Source organism: Martes martes (assembly GCF_963455335.1).
Source record: "Martes martes genome assembly, chromosome: 7".
Lineage (NCBI taxonomy): Eukaryota > Metazoa > Chordata > Mammalia > Carnivora > Mustelidae > Martes > Martes martes.
Window position 1 is genome coordinate 73,454,271 of NC_137894.1, and position 22,941 is coordinate 73,477,211.

The 22,941-nt window shown below is 55.0% G+C and overlaps 2 protein-coding genes across 3 annotated transcripts; both read right to left on the reverse strand.

Annotated features, from left to right (window-relative positions):
* Positions 1-268: 268 nt before the first annotated feature.
* ADCY4 (adenylate cyclase 4) lies at positions 269-15,540 on the reverse strand (the record flags this gene model as incomplete). Of its 2 annotated transcripts, none has more annotated exons than XM_080808614.1 (25): positions 269-980; positions 1,065-1,189; positions 1,497-1,611; positions 1,704-1,811; positions 2,104-2,250; positions 3,539-3,697; positions 4,154-4,238; positions 4,395-4,579; positions 4,838-4,948; positions 5,562-5,699; positions 5,808-5,892; positions 6,561-6,658; positions 6,993-7,062; positions 7,266-7,352; positions 7,478-7,521; positions 9,962-10,135; positions 10,338-10,470; positions 10,730-10,888; positions 11,043-11,170; positions 11,867-11,978; positions 12,057-12,205; positions 12,862-13,011; positions 13,645-13,806; positions 13,892-14,089; positions 15,382-15,540. In XM_080808614.1, 25 exons carry the CDS (start codon positions 15,538-15,540, stop codon positions 828-830), a joined length of 3,234 nt encoding a protein of 1,077 aa, XP_080664740.1. In that variant the 3' UTR covers positions 269-827. The 2 variants fall into 2 exon arrangements, with proteins under 2 accessions (XP_080664740.1, XP_080664741.1); XM_080808615.1 differs by having other exon boundaries at positions 4,395-4,597.
* Positions 15,541-17,141: 1,601 nt separating this feature from the next.
* On the reverse strand, positions 17,142-21,087 carry RIPK3 (receptor interacting serine/threonine kinase 3). Its single transcript, XM_080809146.1, has 10 exons — positions 20,910-21,087; positions 20,575-20,715; positions 20,132-20,441; positions 19,562-19,695; positions 19,388-19,434; positions 19,009-19,176; positions 18,801-18,868; positions 18,197-18,559; positions 17,993-18,053; positions 17,142-17,455 (listed from the first exon to the last, which is right to left on the reverse strand). Exons 1-10 carry the CDS (start codon positions 20,927-20,929, stop codon positions 17,310-17,312), a joined length of 1,458 nt encoding a protein of 485 aa, XP_080665272.1. The 5' UTR covers positions 20,930-21,087; the 3' UTR covers positions 17,142-17,309.
* Positions 21,088-22,941: the final 1,854 nt, after the last annotated feature.

Below are 22,941 nucleotides of genomic sequence, written 5' to 3' on the forward strand. Positions count from 1 at the left end.
AACATCTGTAACAAACTTAGGGTGTCAAGATATTGCTCACAGACTCCAAATATGAGCAAGGAGGAATGAACCAGGGCTGCTTCAAGACCCATCTAAATCAGCACCTGCAGAAAGAAGCAAGAGGGTATCTGAGGGACCTGAGAACAAGAGAAGGCCCAAACTGTCTACAGGTCTTGGCTGGAAAGCATGGGTCAATTTGACAACAGGGAGGGACCCAACAGATGATTTCCCAGGCCTCTAGTGCCCATGCTGCCTTGGAAGCACAGAGTAGATGCTTATTTAGTGTTTATTGAATGAATAAAGGTCAAATGACATTTTCCTAGCCAATATTTGTGAGTGGGAAACAGGAAAAGACAAATCCTTATTTTGAGCCATGTGGCTAAAATTCTTTATGCTTCTGAGGCGTACAAAATGCAGGAATCAGGCAGGGAGGCTGAGGTAGTCCTCTTCCTGAGCTTGTGAAGAATCACTCCTTTCTAATACACTCATGATCATACTCGTGTACGGACACTCAGTTTAGTTTGGGAAGAAGCATCCTGCTGAGAGGCAAGGAGAAGGTGATCTGTAGCTATACCAGGAGCTGCTGCTGCTGCTGCTTCTTTTTTAATAGATAGAGGAGAGAGAGAAGGGGCAGAGGGAGAGGGAGAGAGAGAATCTTAAACAGGCTCCATACTCAGTGCTGAGCCCAATGTGGGGCTCGATCTCACCACCTTGAGATCATGACCTGAGCTGAGATCAAGAGTTGGACACTCAACCCACTGAACCAGCCAGGTGCCCCCGGAGTCTTTTTATTGAAGATCTTAGAATAGAGAGGATGGGTGGGGGTCTCAGGCTAGGGTGGCTGAGGGAGGGCCAGTTCGTGTCAAATCTGTGTTCAGGAAGTAGGTGCAGAGCTGCCCTTTGCCTTTGACCTTGATGATGCCCCGACTGTAGCAGGTATAGCCTAAGGACTGCAACACCCGGGCTGTCTCTTCAGTCACCTGTGATCAAAAGGGTGTGAGCCTGGAGTGTGGGGGTGGCCCTATCCCCTCCCCCAACCCCGTGCCTCCAATATGCCTCCTCACTTGGATCTTGCCCAGGACTCCTGTACTCTCCATGCGGCTCGCGACGTTCACCGTGTTGCCCCAGATGTCATACTGAGGCTTCTGGGCCCCAATCACTCCAGCAACTACAGGTCCGTGGTTCAACCCTGACAAGAGGTATGGTAAAGAGGGGCCCTGGGAGGCAGTGGGGGGAAGATTTAAGGAGGGAGAGAGGAGGAGGAAGCTCCAGGACTTATGGTGAAGGACCTGGAGATCTTAGAAGAAAGGAGAATGGGTCTGGAGGGGTGTGGCTTAGGGAAGGGGTAGCTGAGCCCCAGAGCTCCTGGCCCAGCAGCTTCATGCTCTGCCTCCAGGGATGAGGCTGGAGAGTAGCTAACAAAGGACTTGGGGGAGGAAGAGCCTGAGAAGGTGAAGAGGAAGTCCCAGACTGGCCCAGCAAGGGAGGGCCCTCACCCACACGCAGGCGGAAGTTGTTGAATGAGTGCTTATTGATGACATCCAGCTTTGATCCAAGGGCCACTGCAAACTCCACCATGGTGCCCAGGTGGCTGCAGCTTCGCTCGGCATCCTAGCAATGGGCCAGTCCACCAGGATGGAGCAGTGAGGGCCCAGCAGCACAAGCCCAGAGGGGCGCTGGTAGGTGAGGAAGGGAGGTTGTACCTGCTGTGTGTCCTGTCCAGAGGTGGCGTTTAAGCCTGTGGCTGCCATGTAGGTGCTGCCGATGGTTTTGATCTTCTCCACCCCACTAAACTTGGGCTTTGAGAGCAGCTGTACAGAAAGGAGGTTGTGTCCCCAGTCTTTCTTACTCCCTCCCTCCTCCATCTCAGAAGCCCAGCCCCAGGCCTTTAGAGACAAAGGACCAGGTTGTGGGGTCAGGGAGTGTGGCAGGAGGGAGACTGGATTGTGGGAAGAGTCGCTGGAGAGCTGGGGATCAGAGGAGGAGCAGCAGGGCCAGGGAGAGGAGCATGGGCCCCTGGCCAGAAAGCAAGTGGGCAGGAGGGACTGGTGGGAAATTCTAGCATCCAGGACAAAGGGTCTGGGGGACCCTTCGAGCTGTCACCTCATCAAAATCTGCAATGATCTCATTGAGCAGCCGCAGACACTCTAGACCCTCGTGGTTGATGTTGGATTCAGAGTAAAATTCCTTAAAGTCTGGAACTGAGGCGAACAGGACACAGACACACTCGTAGGACTGGTGGTAGAGGTCCTGGAGGGTGGGAGGCTGGGATGAGGCAGCAAGCCACGTTCTTTCCCCCGTGGGTCTGCATGGGCCCCCTTCCCTGTGTCCATACTCTTACTCCTCTATTTAAGAAGGATTGGAAAGGAGGGAGAGGGATAGGGCCAGGTTACCCTGGTTGTGTGACTCGGTAGTCAAAGATTGGGTCTCACTATGATTCCAGGAGATAGGGGTTTGGAGTCAGGGTCACCTCACAGCAATGTGAGAGGCGTCTCTTCAAGAACTGGGATCATACTACTGGGAACTGTCTTTCTGTCCTATCTTACTGCTGACAGGTGTTAAGCCAGTTAACTCAGTTTACAAAGATAGCTTCAATTTGGAAGATAAAATAATAGGAGAAATGTGACAAAGGAAAAATAAAAGTAAGACAGGAAAGATGGAATCCTATTTGAAGTTGGTTCACAAAAGGCGTGACACAAAGTCCTTGTCAGTCCTAGGTTCTGGCTCTGGGCTTTCTAGCAGCCAGTGTGAAAACAGAAACAGGAACAGTTACAAGAGTCCCAGTATAAATAAGAGTAGAAACCAGCGGAAGTAGATCTACTGCCGACCTTGAGCACAGAGAGCACTGGTGGGGGCATAAAGCTGTGAATAGACCCTGACCTGTTTCTTTTAACATTCCTCAAGACAGGCCAACAGTATCTCCATAGCAGACAGGGAAAAGTTCAGGCGGTACAAGCAAAATGGCGCTAATATGTAGGTGACCTTCTCTGATGGTCTGACTAGAGAGCATTTGAGGATGGAGATTAACATCTACCAATGGAAATTCCTGTGGTTGGAAAGTTCTGAGTATGTGATGTCTGATATGGTTGCCACTGGCCATAAGCAGCTCTTAGACACTTGAAATGTGGCCAGTGAGGCTGAGGCCCTGAATGTTCCATTTTAATTAATTTAAATGTAAATGGCCCCACATGGCTACTGGCTACCATCCTGGATAGTGCAGGCCCAGAGGGCTGGGTGCCCTGTGTCCTCCATACAACTCCCATCAATACTCGAAGAAGCTTCTGGAAGGTATGGAGTGGCCATGGGTTGGAGAAGACACTCCTTCTAAGTAAGTACTTGGAACACAGAGGTTCTGTGCTCAGCAGACTAAGCCTAAGAGCTTATGAAAACGGAGGCACCTACCTGACAGGGACAGGGACCCGGGCGGCCACCCAACCCAATGTGGGGGAGTCCAGAGATGATGGGCCAAGGGCCAAGATTTTAATCTGAAATTAGTCCCTATGGCATCTGGGGCTCAGGAGTCAGGGGTGGGAATCACCTCATTGCGCCGGTTCTGGCCGATGAACTGGGGGGCCACGTGTGCGGGGAGCACATTCTCCAGCAGCAGCCGAGTCAGGTTCTCCATTGTCTCTGTCTCCTCCTGCTCCTGCCGCAGCTTCTTCTTCCACAGGAAGTCCAGGCGGCAGTAATACTCATTCTGGCAAGGTCACCAGGGGCCCACGTGGAGACACGGTGCAGGGGGAGCCTCAGCTCCTAAGTGTTCACCCCCCACCCACTCCATGATGCCTCAAACCATACCACTCCCCAGTCTAGAGAGAAGGCCTAAGGGCCGACTATCCCTGGGGAGGCTACTTTGGAACTAGATTCAGACCAGACAGACTTGGCAGCAGATTTTTTCTCATGGGTGGTTTTCCTGGACTTGGGGTGGGAGGGACGAGGGAGGGAGAATTTGAGGGCACCTCCCTTGGGGAGTGAAGGAGAAAGAAAGGGAGCAGGAAGGTTCACTTAGAAGCTTCCAGTGGACACACTATTTGGGCTCAACCCTGAAGATATAAGATTGAGGGAAAGGGTGAGAGAAACCAAGTCACAAATATGGGGACCCCCGCCTCCCCCTTCAAAGGGGAGCTCTGGTGGGTTGAGCTGGGTGACTTACCTGCCGAGCCAGGACAAGGAGGGTGAAGAAGAAGATGAAGAAGGAGATAGCTCCCATCAGTTTGGGCTCCTTCAGCACCCCTGGCCTGAGGAGGCCATGGATCAGAGTTGCCCCTTGCCCTGCCCCTTCCCGATGGCCTCCTCCCTACCCCCAGTGTCCATGTAACCCTTAGCCACCCTCCCCCTTTCAGGTCAGTGAGGCGAGGACAGCTTGGGCATCTCTGTCCCATGGCGATGCACACCTGGAGTCCAAGGGATCTGGATAGAGGCAGGCGATAAGGCAGTCGGACAGCCAGGCATGGGAGTGCAGGAAGAGGGAGCAGGAGGCCCCCAGCCACAGCAGGAGCAGCAGCAACTTCAGCTCAAAGCTCATGTGCAGAAAGAGGGAGCAGGACAGGAACCCCAGCACGCAGCAGTGCATAGAGTACTGTGGGGCGGGGTGGGGCTGTCAAGGGGTGGGGCATATGCCACACGCAGGGGTGGGAGAATATCTCAGGGCTCCTGTCCCACCCCTCCCAGGGCCCAGGTCCTATCTGGGGACAAGGGGTGTCATACACACAAACACACACCAAATGTTTTATATCCATCCCAATTCACAGGATGGAATGTTTTTCAGCTAATGGGGTAGCAGACAGGCAAAGGAAGGCTCTGGATAAAGTGATTCAGGGCTGTGAGGAACACTCACCGGGACGCTGATGAGAGGCAGGGACTCAGGAAGCTCCCAGGAGAGGTTGAAAGCCACAGAGGACACATTGGGAGTCCGGGAAGGGCAGTTTGATGCTGCTGGTAAGAAGAACTGCAGAAGGAGGTGAAGAGCTGAGGTGGGCAGGCAGCTCCTGGGGCCCAGTGGTGGCTTGTGCTGGGTTTCGGCTGACCTAGGGATGAGGGCCAGACTCCTCCAAAGGGGTGGATCCTGCCATTTCTGGCTGGTGAGGGAGCCTTAGCACTGGGGTCCTTGCTGGGCAGTCAGGGATGGGAGGAGAGGGTGTCCTGAGCGCTAGTCTGCCAGTGGAGCCACTGTGTGATCTCTTGCCAGCCACTTAACCTCTCTGGGCCTCAGCTTCCTCTTCTGTGACTTGGCTAGGGGATGATTCCTAAGGTGTCTTTCTGGGATAGAATTCTAGGAGTGACTGTAAGTTCTGAAAAATCCGCCAGACTCAGCTACAAAATCATAGTGAGTGAGCTAAAAAATGAATATCTGCCTACATAGAAAAGATAGGAAGGATGTCCACCAGAGTGTTATGAACAATTCTGCAGGTGGCAGATTTTTTTCTTTATACTGCATCCAACATTGCCAGAATCCTCTGGCCTCAGTGCAGCTGCTCTCCCAAATCCAGGGGTCCCCGCTCAGCCTCTTATGGGTCCAACAGGCCCTGATGGGGGTGCCTGGGGCCCCCTCTTGCCCTCACCAGGCTGGTAATAGCCATGATAAAAACGAGGAGGATGGTGGCAGTGCCCAGGGCAACTCGCAGTCCGGGCCGTGTGGCCACCAAGCCAGACAGTGTGGGAAGCCAGTGCAGCATCTTGGGGCCTTTCAAGACACCCTTCTGTGGAAGGAGCAGAAGAACCTTAGTCATGTGGCTGGGGTACCCCACCTCAGGCCAGGTCGTGGTAAGGGCCCAGCTCACCACTTCCACCCCCCCAGCCCACCTCACCGTCAGGTGCTCTGAGAAGCAGACGAAGAGGAGGAGGAGGAAGAGAAGGAAGGTGATGCTATAGGTGATGGCCAGAGCTGGGGGCCTAAAGGGAGACAAGAGTGAGTGAGGCCTTGAAGGGTCAGAAGATGCTCTGTGTGCTGGGAGGGTGCTGTGTACCCTGGCTGGGAGATGTGGGGAGGAACAGTCCTGGGGACCTGAACTGGCCCCCGCTGGGGTCTGCGCTGATAAAAGGCATTGCATGCCAATGACCCAGGAAAGCTGAGGGGGTGTAGGGTGGTGGTGGGGTGGGGCAGGAACAGTACTGGAAGGTGGCAGGGGCTCACGAGGGGCCCCAGCTGCATCAGGCCAGTCTCTGAGCCTTCAGGCCAAAGCTCTTCCACCTGGCTGCGTTTTGGACGAGTCCTTGCAGCCCCTCCCAGCCATGGGCTAAAAATGAGGACCTGCTTCCTGGGCTCATCTGCTGTGAGATTTGGGCTTCTCAATGAAACAGATCCTGTTTCATGGAAAAGTGATCAGGACCCAGAGATAGGCATGTGAAAGTGCTCAGATTACATAGACAGTCCACAGGATGTGTGATAGTAAAATGAAGGCTGTGATTATCACTGCTTCCCCAGAACACACACTTCCTCTGTGGCTCAGCGTCTGAAGCCAAGGGGAAGTAGGTAAAGGAAGAAAGTGTGGATCAAGGATCAGCAGGAGCCTGGTGGTCCGTGTCTGAGACTCAGGGCCACCCTTGCGTGGGGCTCTCACCTGTTGGTCACCAGCATCTGGATGATGAAATTGGAGAGGAAGACCAGGAAGGTGCAGGCTGCATAGTATTTGAAGGCGGGGAGGGCAGAGAGTCGATACTGGAAGGACAGGGGTCAGTGTGGTGGCAGGAGCGACCAGGGCTGCCCGTAACCTTGGCAGTGTCCACTGCAGGCAAGGAACAGGTATCCCAGCCTCCCATTCAGTCTCAGGTAGCTGCTACGGCTCTCCCAGGAGCTGGCCTCCTCCCTCCCATCCCCACCTAGTAATCCAATCTATAGGGTGACCTCCATTTGGAGAGAGGCACAAGTCCCTCAACCCAGAATCACAAACTGAGCAGACCTGAGGGGTGAGGTATGACCACAGGGCTTGCCAGCTCTCCAAGGCCAAAGAACTAAGGCTAGAAAATTCTCCACTGCCACCCCCCGCACCCACCTCCTTCTCCAGCTCCTTCTCTCTGAAGTACAGTGTCAGTGGGCTGAAGTCCTTTGACTGCTTCCATTGTCTGTTGGGAGGTGGGGGGCAGTGAGCGCCAGAGAGGAAAGGTCAGGGCAAGGCAGTTGGGGGGCTGTGGTGGCCAGATGTGTGTTTTCCTGGGTTGGAGCAGGGAGGATGCTCCCTTCCCACTGGGTCATCAGGGGAACACATCCGTTTGCTACCTGGGGGCCCAGCCCCACACCCCTCCCAGCTGCCTTCTGTTCTCCATACTTCTGAGAGTTGAGCTGTTCAATGACTTGGAAGAACTTGGCATCCCCAGTATCCAGGTCTTCATCTAGTCCCCGGGGGGTACGGCTCCTGCACAGTGAGAGCCCAGCCTGTCACCACAGGAGACCCTCCACAGCATGTGGGCAAAGCAGGAGCAGCCCCCCTAGGGAGGATGGAGGCAGGTCACTCAGACAGAGATGCTGGGGCCTCCTCACCGGTCCAGGCTCCACTGGGGGCTGAAGGAGGCAAGGGCCTTCTCCTGTTGGGAGAATACAGGGCAGGGGGAGATGAGGCAATGCTGAGCATCCCTGAAGCCTCTCTAGGGTGAGGCATTCTATAGCTATAGATGTCCTTGGCCTTGAGCATCTGATGTGTTTCCCCTGCCTCTGATGACTTCCTCTTTCCATCAAATCCCACCTGCCCTTAAGGGAAGGGTCAAACCACATTTATTCCTTAAAGGTTCTTCCGGACTCTTCAGACACCCAGGGTTCTTATGCTCTTATTTCCTCAGTTTCTACCACTTAATGAGACAACCCTGTAGGTCTGAGGGGTGGTCATCTTCCCTAGGGACTAACCAAATCCCAAAGGCAGGGACTTGCCCATCCCCCCAGCATGCCCAAAGATCCTCGTTGGTTTAAATTGAGGGACAATGCCAAACATTCTGACTCCCTTGTGGTCAGGCTGAGCTGGGGTGTGGTGGGAGCAGAAAATAAAAAACCTAGAAGGAAGGGAAAGAGGAAGGGAAAAACCAAACCTGGTCACAGTCATTCTTTTCTGCAGTAAAAGGAAGGCATGCTGTGTGCAAAGAATCAAAAGCAAGCAGACAAGTAAAGCCCCATGAAAGAGAGCGAAGCACGGCGGCCACTGCCCAGGGCCAGGTGTCTGGGGACTATTCTTTCCCGCTCCCCTGGATCAAGTGAAGGCAGCAGGGTCACAGGGGGCCACATCGTCCCCACAGACCCAAACCTGGCATATAGGAGAGGGAGAGGGGAGGAGAAGGGAGATTAAAAGGGCTGTTCTAGGTAGGAGCCCATCTATGCATCTCGGTCTGAGCCTAACTTTTTTCAAGCTACCCACCTGCCTCTCTACCTTGCTCAATGCCTATATGTTATTAGAGGCAGGAAAAACGTTTTATTTATTTCTGTCTTCTCAAGAACTAGCTTAGCGCCTGCCACATGGTAAGTGGTTTAAGATTATGGAAGGATGGATGGATGGATGGATGGATGGATAGATGGTTGGATGGATGGATGGTATATACTAGTACCAACCATGCGCCAGCACCCCAGAGGTCCCCATTGTAAGGGTAAGCTGATGTGATTCTCAGATTTTCTAACATCTGACTGAGGGCTTGGCACTTCAGGGGGTGGGAAGTGAATTTCTGGGCTGGTGAAGTCCTGACTTGGGAGATACCCTTGAATTAGGGGTTCCTACCTCTCCACCCTGACACTTCCTAGCCTGCACACTAGTGGGGTCTTGGGGAGGTCTGGTGTGAGTTCTGGGGGCATCTCACCACAGGCATTGCACCCAACACTGTCTCACAGTCCCTGGGCTCCCATCAAAGCCTGCCCTCTACTCTATCTCCCCCTGGGGGGCTTCATCCTGCAGCGGTCAGAAGGGTCTTGGATTCTTTCTTCTTCTCCCTCCTGCTCACTAAGCCCTTCTGGCCCTTCCCCTACTCTATGTTAAGGCTCAGTATTAGGTATTCTCCTGAACCACTACTGCCAAGGTTCCCCCCCCCCCCGCCCCCGCCCCATTCCACAGTGCTCACTGATCTCTGGCCTGCTTTCCTGCTGGGTGGGTGGGGTGGGGAGATAGAACACAGAAAGGGTACTCTGAAGTCATCCCACATACCCAACTGGGTCTACCCAGTAGAGAAGATTCTGAGCAGAAGATCTGCAGAAAGGTGGCTGGGAAAGTTTGGGGAAGATCAGGTGAAGAGGAGGAGAGCAGGCTGAGGAAACTTTTCTTGGGGCAAGCCTTTGGGGACACAGCCTCAGTCCCTGCAAGAGAGGGTTCTGGCTGCTTGTTACCAAGCACCAACCCTGAGAGCCAGCTAGTGGGGGAGATAAAGGCTCCTGCATCAGCTAGTGGGTCACCGATGAGCTGAGGGGAACAAGCACAGGATCAACCAGTAATCCACCGTCCCCTGGTGTCCTCTCTTCCCTCTCTCCCTGACCCCTGCCTGCTCAGGATGACTTCCTTCAAGGCCATGTGAGATTTTCACTGTCACCTCATTTTATCCTCACACCAATGCTGGAGAGTGGGACAAGAACTGATTTGCCCCCACCTTCCCAGTCCTAGTGGGGATGAAAAGAGAGGGTCCAATCTCAGGAATGGAGTTGGACAGAGACATTTCCCAGTGGGAATAGCTGTAAGCACTGGCTTCAGACTCAGGACGAGTGTGGGCTATACCTCTGTGGTACTGATGGAAGGGGGTTCCCGAGTGGAGGCCGGGGAACAATGGACATAGATAGTGTCTATAGGATTTTGTATCTCAGGTGAGCTCAGAGGGCAGTGATCTTTGCCCTTTCTTTGGAAGGAAGGGCAAGGAAAAGCCTGAACCAGGGACTGGGGCAACCAGACAGTTCAGGGCCTCGGAATGTCATCAAGTGACTCACTGGTGGTGAGGACAGGGAAGTCGAGAGGGGCGGTGAGGGTGGGGTTATTAAGTGCTTGGGCTCAGATGGAGATGTACTTACCGGGAGAGGGGTAGAGGTGGACACAGGGCTCTCTAGGTGGCTCAGGTGGGCAAAAGGCTTGGCCGCGCCCCAGGACTCCAGGTAGCGCGTCATCAGCAGCGATGGACGCATCTTGGGGCCCTCGAGAGAGGACAGCAGCCCTCCTGCAGTGCCCTTCTCATCCTCCTCCTCAGCCTGGGACATATGAGAGCTGAGAGTCAAGATCACAAATGCGTTCTACATTCTCCCCACAACCCCTTAGAAAATTGGCTCTCCTCCCCCTGATGCACACACTGGAATCCAGGAATTCAGTGTTTGGCATAGGAGAAGAGATCAGGCCTGTCAGCTGTGAGTGGTTAGTACGGGCCAGCCCATGGGGTCCAGGCTGGGCTTTTACCCGGGGATCGATGACGAGGTAGGTTGGCTCCCCTAGCTCCCGAAGGTATGGGTCCCGGTGTTCCATGGATACATCCTCCACAGCGTAGGCCCCTGCTAGCAAGGCCAGGGTAGCCCCTGTAATATGCACTCGTCTGGAAAGAGGGGTCAGTGAGAGTCAGGAGGGAGGGCCTGTAAACCTCTCATTTTTTCCCCAGGGTCCTTCCTGGAGGTCTGACTTTAAACAAGGCCCTGTGCTCCCAGAGGTGTCTCCCAGCACCCCTCCCTGCACATCAGGATCTCCCTGAGCCCCAGGTAGGATTGTGCTCATTTTAGGGAACTATAAATAGGGTGGCAGCACGTGCGAGGCCCGGCTGGTTTCTTCCTGTGGCCTCCTGCAGCCCCACATCTCACCCTGGCACGCCACCCGCCTCCATGTGGTTGGCCAGCGTGACATCATGGGACCAGACATCATACTGCCACTTCTGCAGCCCGATGACTCCGCAGAGCACGCTGCCCGAATGCACGCCCACACGCATGTTGATGTCCACGCCAGTGGCTGCACGGAGTTTCCTGAGCAGGATATGCAGGCGACAGTCTGAATGCTGCCTTTGGCACCTACGCATGCCATACACCTCCCTCTCTCCAAGAGGTCCTCCAGTACCCTGCCTGCTCCTCCCCCACATCCATCCCTGGGTAGCCCTCCTGCCCGCCCACCTGAGCTGACCTGATGGCCCGGCACATGTCCAGCCCCATGCGCACGCAGTTGATGGCGTGGTCGGGCAGGGAAAGCGGGAGCCCAGAGACACAGTAGTAACAGTCTCCCAGAATCTTGATCCGCATGCATTCATGCTCCTGGGAGTGTGTGTGTGTGCCGGGGGGGGGGGGGGAGGGCACCTGGTTAGAGGTCAGAGGAGGCATGAGGGGGCTGGGACAAGTGGGAGCAAATGGTATTCCTGAACAACTTCTGAGGTTGGAAGTCTCTGGGTCAGATCTAGGGATTCCCTTAACTTGATATGGGGCTGGCTGAGGTTGGTGGCTCTCCCCCAGCTTTGGCACGTGTAGGGTATATTCAGATTTGAGCACATGAGTGTGGCCTCAAGACTGCAGTTTTCTGGGGGAGACCCAAGATTAGGTTTGTTGGGGGCATCCCTGGGGTCTGAACAGGAGGCAGGGCTGGCCTGGACTGATGTTGCATGAGGCAGAGACTTCCCTTGGAAAATCTAAGATTAATCTGAAAACCTCTCTAGATTTGGTTGTAGTGTCCAGATACCCCCTACACTGAGAGCTCTGAGCATATTTAGGGGTGTTGTCATTGGGGCATTTGTGGGGCATTGTTGAGAAGTCTCTCCAGGTTTGAGGTGTGTGATGAGCAGCTCCATACCTGGGGTTGTTTGAAAGGGTTTCCTAGTTCCATTGGAATATCTTCCATTAGAATACATGGGCTCTGAAATGGGACTGGGATCGTAGGTGGCAGGAGTTTCCCTTGTAAAGGGTTCTCCAGGGTGGGCATTTGAAGGTCCCTGGGTAGGGAGGGAGGTCCCCTCTGACCTTGGCAATCTGGTCGAACTTGCCAAAGAGTTCGTTGAGCATGAGCACCAACTCCTTAGGGGAGCACTCACTGGCCAGCCGTGTGAAGCCCACGATGTCAGCATACAGCACGCTGGGCAGGGCAGAAGGTGTCAGTGGGGTCAAGATCTCAGCCCATCCCCCCTTCCCCTTGGGCCATCCTCTCTCATACCTGACTCCCTGGTGCCTCTTGACATAGAGGCTGTGGAAGTTGTTTGTGCTCTCTGGCCGTGACCCCTGTCCAGCCTGAAGCCGTGCCATGATCTCTGCCTTCATCTCTCGGGCCAAGTAGGCAGGAAGGATGGACAAGAGTAGGTGTTCCTAGAGGAGATCACTATGAACAACCAGCTTCTTGCAACCTAAAGCCAGCCTCCCAACAATCTAGGAGCTCACCTACTTCCCCAGCCCCACTAGTGTGCCCCAGAGTACTCCCCCAGGTCCTCCCCATCACATAGAGCTGGGCTTCAGCACCCCATCCTGCACTCATCACCTTTAGGGACTGAACTCCAAGCACCAATGCCAGAATTAAAGTTCTTCATTTAGTATCATAAAAGTGCTTTTACAGGGTGCCTGGATGGCTCAGTGGGTTAAGCCTCTGCCTTCCACTCAGGTCATGATCTCAGGGTCCTGGGATTGAGTCCCCGCATCTGGCTCTCTGCTCAGCAGGGAACCTGCTTCCCTGTCCCCTGCCTGCTCTCTGCCTACTTGTGATCTTCCTCTCTCTGTCAAATAAATAAAATCTTAAAAAAAAAAAAAAGGAGTAATGTTAAAAAGAAAAAGTGCTTTTACAAGCTTCAGGGTTTTTGAGACTTAACACAACTCCCCAAGGTGGGTGGTAGCCACGTTTTACAAAGGAGGAGAGAAAAGGGCAAGTAGCTTGCCCAAAGTCATTCGCCTTGCAAAGGACCCCCCTTGTGTGATATAAACAACTCCTTTCTCAAACCCTGGTCCCGCCTAGCCTCCCAGGCCCAGCATACCTGGTGCTTCTTCTCAGTGTCCAGCCTCCGGCGCGAGTGCAGGGACCGAAGAGCCTCCCGGAACGTGGCGCGCAGCGCGCGCTCCATCAGTGCCTTGTGATAGGCTCCAGCCACGTTCCCGCACAAGAACAACACGGCGTTTGCTGCCAGCTGGGGGAGAGGATCAGCCTTAGAGGGTGCTGGCCACAGGTGGTGGGGCAGTGGTTACGTGTGCAGCTGGAGTTTCTCCAAGAGGGTTGAGGAGGACTCCACAGTTAGAGACCTAAGTATTTCCAGGCAATCGGTGCCACACTGCCGTGCCCGTAGGGTGGGCTTTCCCGGCCCCAGTATCCCTGCTCTAGACTCAGTTGTGCACCAAAGAGGCTTCTTAGGTCTAGAAACCCTTGCACACACGTTTTCTCTGCCTGGCATACCACCCCACCATCTAAGCCCCTCAGCGGCTCCCCGAGCACAAAACCACTCAATCTCCAATTTTTACATTCTCTGTGAAGGTTCTGTCATTCAAATCTGTCCCCACAACTGGGTCCCCTGGTGAAGTCCCTTCCCCTGGGCCCAGAGGCATCTTCTAGTGTCTGCAGCCTCTGACTGCCGTGATGTACCAGCTCCCTGAGGGCACCGTCTGGGGCTACGGGTCTGTATCCTGTGCTTAGCTTGGCACCCTGCCGTGGAGTCACAGCTGGGTGAGCAGTCGGCACATGCTCAGAGGAACCAATGGCGGCCAGTAGAACCAGTCCTGCGCGCCACCGGGACCCTGGGCGCAGCCTGTGCTACGTGTATTCTCACCTGCGGCAGCAGCGGTGGCCGGGAGTCCGGCTGAGGCCCAAGGTACAGCCCAAGGATCAGCAGGTGGGACAGTGATGAGGCAAGGCCCGCAGCTGCGGCATCCCGCATGCCCAAGGGCAACATGGCGTACACGGTGAAGATGATGAAGAGAAAAAAGGACACCTGGGGAAGCAGAGGCACCGAAGCTGCTGGCTGCTCTTGGCCTGGGTGTGCTCCTGCCCCCTGCTCCACCTGCTGCTCCTCTCACCTGGTCCCAGGCGCTCACCAGGCCCCCAGTGAACAGGAAGCCATGGCCTAGCCCAAGTAGTGCTGCCCACACGAGGACCGACAGGGGACGTGTCCAACGCTGCAGTCGTTGCTCACGGGAAGCCAGGCCCAGGAGAAGTGAGAAGCCACCCAGTGCGCACAGCACAGTGGTCAGGAAGCCCGGGTCTGAAACTAGATCCTGTGGGGAGGGGGTGCTTGTGGCAGGACTGGGGTGCGGAGCTTGGGGAGCTCCTCCAAGTTGAAGAGCAGGCAGCCCCCCAGGCTGCTTCTGGAGAGTGTCTTTAACTCAAGTCAGAAAAGGAGACAGGGCATCTGGGCCGGCCATTCAGATTAGGTTGAACCATAGGAAGTTGCCAAGAATCTGTTTTTAATCTACAGAGACTGCTGTCTCATATGATTCAACCTAATATCTCACTGGCAGCCGGGATGGGGAAGGCTTGGGCCATCTACCCAGAGTCTACCCATATGGTGCATTTGTGAATCCGGGACCTTTCTGAGCCTGTTTTCTTATCTGTCAGGTAGGAATTAGAATACCATCCTGGGGCCCCCATGCAAGTGAAAAATCCTACCTCATGGAACACTTAGGAATGAGTGTATCCAAATCTGGCCAATTTGCTTAAGGAGATTTCCTGCCCTGGGCACAGGTCTGGGAGTAGCCCCTCCCAGCCCCAAGAAGTGCTCCAGCAGCAAGGGGCACCTGGAACCTCCCTCCTGGCAGGGGCGGAGGGTCAGGGGGGAGCCCTACACTTTCACCACCCACCTCTGGACATGGACCTCCTGCCCCTGTCCCTGTCCTGTGTCTCCACCTCTTTCTGGACTTCCAAGTGGCCCAGCAAGAACTGGTCAGTTTAGTGGCTTCCCCAACTTGCCTTCGAAAAGTGAAAAGAAAACTTGGAGCAAGATATTTCCAGAAATGGAATTGAAGACCCCTTTCTCAAAAAAAAAAAAAAAAAAAAAAAAAGAAAGAAAGAAAGAAAGAAAGAAAGAAACTGGAAATGGCCTTATTTGGGGACTAACTGTGAGTGGGATGGAGGATGCCTTCTGAGAGTCTATGGGTACAGCTGCCCCACAGCCCCTCTGAGAGAAAGAAAACCAGGAAACGGATTCCCACGGGGCCCAGTGTAATTTCCCTTCTGGAAAATTGGAAAACCCGGTGTTGAATTTACTCTAGAACCAGTAGATCACAGAAGCTCAAAAGGTCTGTCAGTACCCTGAGAAAAGTTAAAAGCACCCAGGGCTCAGCTTTCTCCCAGCGGCCCAGCGACTGTGGACCAGAGAGGTGCAGTGACTTGTCCAGGATCACTACATTTCCTAGCAAGGCTCGGTGCTTCTCTCCTGGGTTCCAGCAAAGAACGTGCGGTGAAAAGAAGACCCCGCCCTAAGTCCCTACCCAGAAAACGCCCTCTAGGCGGTGACCCTCCCGCCACCCTCGGGAGGGAGCCCCGCACCACCAGAAGCAACCCCGCTCACCCTGCCGCTGGCTGACGCGACAGCCAGCATCGCCAGAAGCGCGCAGAGCACGATCACCAGCAGCAGCAGCAGCAGTGGGTACTGCTGACTCAGGCTGTAGTAGGTCTCGTAGAAGAGATCTTCGCTGGGGGGCGGCCGGGGACTGAAGAGACGGGCCATGGTCCTCCCTGCCCCGGTGCCTAGCGGGGGTGGGCGGACCCCGGGGCTGGGGAGGGCCAGGTGTAGCGTTACTGCCTGTGGCCGGTCCGGACCCCAGGTGTGCCTCTCTCACTGGGTCCAAGCCACTTCCACCCCGTCTTCCCAGCCTCGCGGCAATCCCATCCGCCAGGCACTCCCTGTAGCCTCCCAGCCTTTTCTCAGTTGGCTGTGAGAAGACTGCCCCATCTTTCGCTCCTCCCCCCTCAAACCCAGACCGCAGAGATGCCCTAGCAAAAGCCTCGTCTCCGGGAGAAGCAGGGTTTGGGATTGAAGAAAAGGAGCCTCGAGATCCTCCCTCCGCCCCCCCAAACTCACTGCCCGCGATTCTACCGCGGCTTGAATGGGCCAGACCCGAGGAGGGAGCCCAGGACAGCTGGTAGTGGAGTCCCGATCGACCGCCGAGAAGCTAGTGGCTCAGAACCCCGGGCAGCAGGCGCTTCCCTCCCGGCGCCGGGAGAGGGGGCCCCCCTCCCACTTCCCCGACGGGACTGCCCGGCCCCTTCCCGTGCCGAGGCGGACTCCCCAGGCCTCCTCCCTCCCTCATTGTCTCCCCTAACACCGTCGTTGCCTTCGCCCTTCAGCTCCCTCCAGAAAGGCGAATGCAACCTTGGGAGAGGCGAGGGGTTGGGCCAGGCTGAGCAGCAAGTGTCAAAATGGGGGTGGAGCCCTTGGGCACGGGGAGAATGGAGTGCTAGAGTGAAGGCTAGCCAGAATGTAGGGAAGAATTTGGGGCCGAATGGGGCTAGGATTTAGGTTGGAATGGAAGGGTTGGCGTGCGCCTGTTCCCCTCCCCTCTTGACTGGATGCAGCTGCTGTGGAACCTTAGCTTTACATTCCAGACACCAGCTGAGAATCAAAGGGCTCCGCCTGGGAAGCAATGAGCCTGGGAGTGTAGGTAGTGAGTGCTTGTGGTGGAGGAAAATAAGTATGCGGGCTGACCTCTGAGAGGCTGGGGGCACTGTGCGAGGCAAAAGATGTGCCGGGGTCTTCCAATGCCCAGGGAGAGCCCCCTCCTCAGAACCCACTGTGGCTTCTCCGTAGCCCAGAGGAAAAGCGAGGCAGTGAGGCTATCCCCAGATTTTCGGTTTAGGGTGGGGTCTCACCCGATCCAGAGGAAGTGCTCCGCCCAGAGATTACAGCGGCCCCAGGAGCCAGGCCTCCCGGATTCCTTCCTGCCGCCAGCTGGGCCCTGACCTGGTGTGCCACGCCTGCCCACCCCCAGCCCTAAGCATCCCGCTTCCGGCCTCAACTAGATGGCAGGGCCTCTGGCTCCCTCCATGTCAGCTTTGCGGTCACCCATACAGGTCTCCACTGCCGGCTCCCGGCCTAAGCCTTAGCCTCCCAAGTGTGGCGCTTTGGTTAAAAATCCATCAGGTTTGGGGCTCCTGGGTGGGTCAGTCAGTTAAGTGGCTGCCTTCAGCTCAGGTCATGATCCCAGGGCTCTGGGATTGAGTCCGACATCAGGCTCCTTGCTCAGAGGGGGCTCTGCTTCTCCGCGGCCTACTGTTCCCCCGCTTGTGCTTGCTCTCTTTCTGTGTCAAATAAATAAATAAAGTCTTTTTAAAAAATCCATCATGTTTATTGACTTCCGTGTGCATAAATCAGTTGGCCTTCAAAGAAAGTCTCAGCTAATTACCTCACATCCAAGAGGTAGTTCAGAAGTTGCATCATACTGGCCCTGCCACCGGCCTGCTCCAGGCTTCTTGGTTCTTGCGGCTCTCCTTTCCAACCTACTTGTGTGGGGCACGCGGCCAGCCTCGACCCATGCCCCAGGGCGCCAGGCCTTGCGTTGGCAAAGCAGTTCGTTCTTGTATAACCAAGTAGTTGTTGTCTCCCACCTGCACCGCGTGGCTGTCATGTATGGTAACAGGGTTACCTTTAAAAGAAATTGTGGTGTTGGTGGGATGGTTAACTCAAAATTAGGAGGAGTAGCGGGGTGGAGAGGCAGCGGCACCTTGTGTCCATCCTGGGGAAATGCAAGTATTGGGTCTTTAGGGCGGCCTGTGCCTGTGTCAAATGTGCCTTGGGCGTTCACCTTTGTGCTGCCCCTTTGAAACCGGGTTTGTGGAAGCTCAGGAGTGGCAACTAATACCTGAGACCCTAATATTTGGGTTTTTTCTTCTAGGAGTCCCTCTGGACCAACATAGCAATGGCGGAAATTAGGGATTCACAAAGCTGGTTCTGGGGAAAGTCGGAAGGCCCAGGGCAAATCCAGACTTTGCTGCGTGACCCCAGCAGGACCCAGTCCCAGCGGGTGTCAGTTTCTTCATTTATGACTTGAGAAGCTTGAGGTAGGTGGCCACTAGCCCTTTCTCCTTCCTGCTACCTAAGGTACCCCAGATCTATAGACAGTCTTGAGGAAGAAGCTACTGGAAGAATTGAGCAGGAGAAAGGAGGAGTGAGGAGCAGGTACCTGGTATTGGATTGGGCCGTGGTGCCCTGGGAGACCAGTTGGTGCTATGTCTCTCAGCCCCCTGCAAACAACACAGCTCTCTTAGCTTCCCTGTCCTGGGACTAGTTCCCATGCTGTATCCCCCTCAGGCCCAAGTCTTCCCTGGCAAGGGGGACAGGGTTCATGGGAGTCCTAGTGCATCCCCTAGTTCTGCCAGTGTCTCACCTGATTCCCTGCAGGTCCAGGACCTGGGGTCCAAACCAAGTTGGCGCTGGGTACCCAATTTCTTAAAGGTGAGGTCTCTGGAGTCTGGGGAGATGGGGCTGTTGAATCGAAAGGCATCCCTGCTATCTGGTCTGGCTGAACCTTGTCTCCCTGTGCCCTGATCCCCTTGGGAAGGTTTGTACATTTTTTAGGAACAGAGCTGGGGAACTCCTTCAGATTTAGTTTGTTTAGCATCTCCGTGGCTATGATGTCATGGCTTCCTGTGGTTCCCCTAGGGCCTTCTGTTTCTGTCCCTTCTGGGCCTGGCTTAGGCGAAGATGACATCCTGTTGCTGCCCTGGTTTTCACGCAGGAATTTCTTCACCTGCAAGGACATAGGGAGCTTTTCTGGGCAGGGAGGTGGGAGAAGCAGCCTAAACCCAAGAGAGGAGTGTCTTGGTCCATAATCTATTACCTGGGAACTCAGTGGTGAGGTGGGGAGAGTGAGGACAAAGAATAAGGCACAAAGAACAGTGGCCAGTGAGGAGGCATCGAGTGGCCAAGGGAGACATGTCACACCATCCTTGCCCAGCTCCTGGGTTGGGGGGGTGGCACTGGACACTCACTGTGGAGACTGCGGCATCCATCTCCTTGTTTACCAGGTTGAAGGCTTCCTCGGTGTTTGGTCGGCATTCTGGAGACAAGGCAGAGTGGGTGGCAGGCAGTGAGCCAGACTTTCCCAGGGAGAAGTCCCCTGCTGACAGATCCAGGCCTACCCTGGCTGCCAGCTAACTGGCAGTTCACCTTGGAGTTCACCTTGAACTGCCAGTTCACCTTGGAAGGAGGGCCTGTCCTTGGGCTCCTGGCTCCAACAGTGTTGCATTAACTCCTTCAGTCCTGCCAAGCCAGGAGTCTCAGTGCTGGGTTGGGGTAGCTTGGTCAGCGGGGGCCGAATCTGCCTCTCACAACCTGCTTCCTGCTCAAGTGATGTCCCGGACACTGCTGGAGTGGGGGTGGGGGATGCAAAGAGAAGACATTCAGGGTAGGAGGGGCCACTTGCTCCAACATGGAAGCAGGAAAGGAGTGTAGTCCAAGGGGAGGTGAGGAGAAAGTCGGGCAGTCTGAGTGGGTAAGCTGGAAGAAGAGGGTTTTGGAGACTTGCAGGGGGAGGGCACCCAGAGTTAAGGATCCCAGTGTCTGCCCAGAGTCTTACTCTCAGCTTCTCTTCCAGCTAGCACTGCCCACATTAGGATCCCGAAGCTGCAGGAGACACAAAGCTGAGGCCTGGCCCAACTGCTGGCAGAGATTCCTTTCCAACACACGGCCCCCTAGAAGGGCCCAGAGAGGTGCAGAAATGTGGAATGTGTGTTTGGAGTGGGTATCTTACCTGTAGACATCACTAGCCATGGAGGCCTTTCGGTTTACATCAGACAACAGTTCAGGGGCCAAGTAGGCTGGCTCTGGGGAGTCAGCCCCTGACCTTGAGCCTCTCTGAAATGTGGACAGGCCAAAATCTGCCAGCTGTAAAAGGAGGAAAGAGGGAGAAGGTAGAGGATGGACAGGGCCAGGCAGCTTCCATAATCCCTTCTCTGACCACAAGGTGCAGGTCCAGCCTTATAAAGGGGGTTTTGAGGGTTAGGGGAATGGTAGGACCAGTGGAATCCTTGGGTTGGAGGTCTGGGTCCCCTCTTCAGGGGGTTAGGTCAAGGTCTAAGTCTCCCAGGCAAGGTCAGCCATGGGTCTTTGGACGGAATGGTGGATGGGCCTGTGGAACCGACCATATGGATCAGGGTTGCTCACACCTGGCAGGGTAGGGCTAAAGCTCCTGGTTGGGCTTTGACCCTCAGCAGCCCTGTGTCCAGAGGGAGATGCTGGGGGTATGGGGTCAAGAGGGCTGGGGGTATGGAGTCGAGAGGTTCTGTGCCCAGAGGCTGGGCTGATATATGGATAGGCTGACCTTGGCGTGCAGGTCTGAGTCCAGCAGGACGTTGGAGGGCTTGAGGTCCCGGTGCAGGAGCACGGGGTTCTGGCTGTGCAGATAACACATCCCCAGGACCAACTCCTGCAGCAGGCGGCAGAGGAAAGGCCAGGGCCGAGGACAGTGGGGCTGCAGCAGCCCTGCCACGGAACCATTTTCCATGAACTGAGTCACCAGAGCTGGCCCACAGGCGGATTCCCACTGGAGCTCCTGGGTGACCCCCAGCAGGAGCAGTATGTGCTGGTTATGCAGACTTGCCATGGCTTTCACCTCCCTGGATATCGCCTCCCTACACTCCAGGAAAAGGGTTGGAGTCGAGCCCCTGGAACCTGGAAAATCCCTCCCCTCCCCATGCAGGCCTGCAGCACCTCACCCCTCCTCCTTGGGCAGACCCTGGGAGGCCCACGGCTCAGGTCACTCACCCTTTCAAGATCTTGACAGCCACATCTAAACCCCACGTCCTGTGTCGGGCCCGGAACACCACCCCGAACCTGCCTGCACCGATGAACTTTGGGTTCTCCAATTCTTTGACAGACACCAGGGAGGCTGGGGTACTGCTGGGCCTGAAAGAGGAGGCCTGGTCTTCCAGCTGCTCCCTGTACTGGCCCCACCTCTGTGACCCCAGTGACTCCACCTGGTCAGTTCTGACCTCGGTGACTCCATGTGGTCAGTTCAAAGTCTAGTTTCCCCCCACCCGGCCTCCTATCCCCCCGGGGGGCAGGGGCCCCACTGTGCGTATATCCCGCCCTCCACTAACCATAACTTGCCGCCAGACATCGGGCTGGAAGGTGCAAGTCCACAGGGAAGGAGTGACTTCTGGGAGCGGGGTTTGTGGCAGCGAGGGGCAGGGGGTCTTGAGAGGGGTCAATCTCTATGTCACTGCAGGGCTTCTGACTTCCGACTGCCTGGTTGCTCTCCTACCCAGTGACTAAACCACTTCCTTCTTAGGCGGGTGCAACTAGGTCCCACCCCATCAGGGAGGGAGACAGAACGGAAGCCTTGGCTCAACCCAGAGCATCTGACAACACGGTGGACACTGGGGGCAGTACGGAAGCGAGTGCTTTTCTGAGCACCTGCTGCAGATCGCAGTCAGCTTAACTGTCCCTGGACATTCAGAGGGCCACAGAAGGAGACCTCATCTTCCAGGAGCCCACAGTCCACTCCTGCAGCTGGTGTCTTTCCCTTCTCTCAAGGGATTTCCGGGCTCCACCACCAACCCAGCCTGGGGTGGGGAGGGGGTGGTGTTGAGGAGGGTTTTATGTTGCTTTTGTGCTCAGCAATCCCCCAAATGCCCCTACAATCATGGTTAACAATTCTGTAAAGTTCCAATGTGTTAGGTACCTGTATTAGCTTACTTGCTGCTCACATCAACCCGAAGGGGATTGGTCCTGCTTTTATTCTTTATGAATGAGGAAAAAGGCACTGAGGTACTTAAAGTAGCTTAAGTACCTTTCTCAAGTCAGTGTGGAGCTGACTTTAAGCCTACCTCAGAACCATCAAGTGTTCCTATTTTCAGACAGGCTTCGGAGCTCTACCTTCCAGCAGGCCCTAAATGTGGCTAAAGAAGGTGTGAATAGTGTAGCGAAGGATCCCTGACAGGTGTTCTTGCTGAGGCAAGACCTTAGCCTTCGTAGTAACTTGACCCCCAGGGTATGGTGGTCAGCTAGATGAACTGGCCCAGCCAAGGGCACTTGGCATTGTGGTGGACGCGGGAGGGGAAACGCATCCCTGCCCTCTCCTCCCATACCAACTCTTCCGTGCAAATTCCCTGCTTAACACGTGTTCCCAACAAGCATATACTCTGGACAAGGGGCTTTGGGAACTCAGGAGCTTGGGAATCCTTAAGGATTTAGGGTAGACGAAAGGTGTCTGTGTTTTATCCACTCCCTACTCTCCATTCTTGGGCTGGATACCCAAGCCTGACCGTGGCTAGACATTGTGGAAACTCTTTGTGGCCAGTCCTAGGCATTCAGTCCTTCATGGGGAGACCGGACTCTTACGTACTTTCCATTCCATCCAGTAGTCCATGGGCTCTGCTGGAAGGAGCAAGAGGGGCCAGCAGTTAACTGTGGTTTCTAGAGCGGTTGGGAACTCCAGAATCCACCCCATGAATTCTGATGGCGTCAGTTTGTCCTATATTGGCACCCAGTAAATATTGGTTGAATTGAATTAACACATAAACAACCAAGACTGGGGGCTTCCTTACAACTTTGATCACTCCAGCTGAAGCTCCATACTCATTGGGAGGAAAAAAAGAGGTTGAGCTTCTCTAAGGTTTGGGGGCTTTCCCCTGTACCTGCATGGTTGACAGAAGCCACCTGAAGTCAATTTCATTGCAGAGACACAGTGGTATCTCGAGGAATCATCAAGGCAAGTGCGGAAGGTCCTCGAGTCTAGTCGGGAGTCAAGAGCCACCAGAGAGGGCAGCCATCTTTTTCATGATTCTTGTTTGGGAGAAGACCCTGGGCTCCCCTTGAGGGGGAACAGGCAGAAAGGCATGAGAAGGGTGCTTACCAACCTTTTTATTGTTAAATAGCTTCTGATTGGGATAAGGCCCTGAGCATCAGGGGTCAGCAGCTATAAAGTGTGGGGTTGGGGAGAGTATCAGAGCCTCTATTGCTCTTTGACTCAAAATAAACCAAACCCATTTAAAAGAAGGAGAGGCAGCGAGAGGAGCCTGGAATGAGTGCCTGAGGAGACCCTCAGCTTCTTGGCTTGTCGGTGGAGGGAACCTGGTGAAACAGAGTTGATCCCTGGGTTTGGGAACCGTGGCCTTTCCTGAGGCCTTG

Bases quoted from the DNA above. Each gene is read 5' to 3' on its own strand.
- RIPK3 (XM_080809146.1), bottom strand. From the start codon at position 20,929: ATGTCTGGCGGCAAGTTATG. The intron at 19,696-20,131 runs GTCAGCCTATCC...CTCCTTTTACAG, and splicing joins ACTCAGACCTGCACGCCAAG to CTGGCAGATTTTGGCCTGTC. The intron at 18,560-18,800 runs GTGAGTGTCCAG...ATGTCCTTGCAG, and splicing joins TGGATGCCGCAGTCTCCACA to GTGAAGAAATTCCTGCGTGA.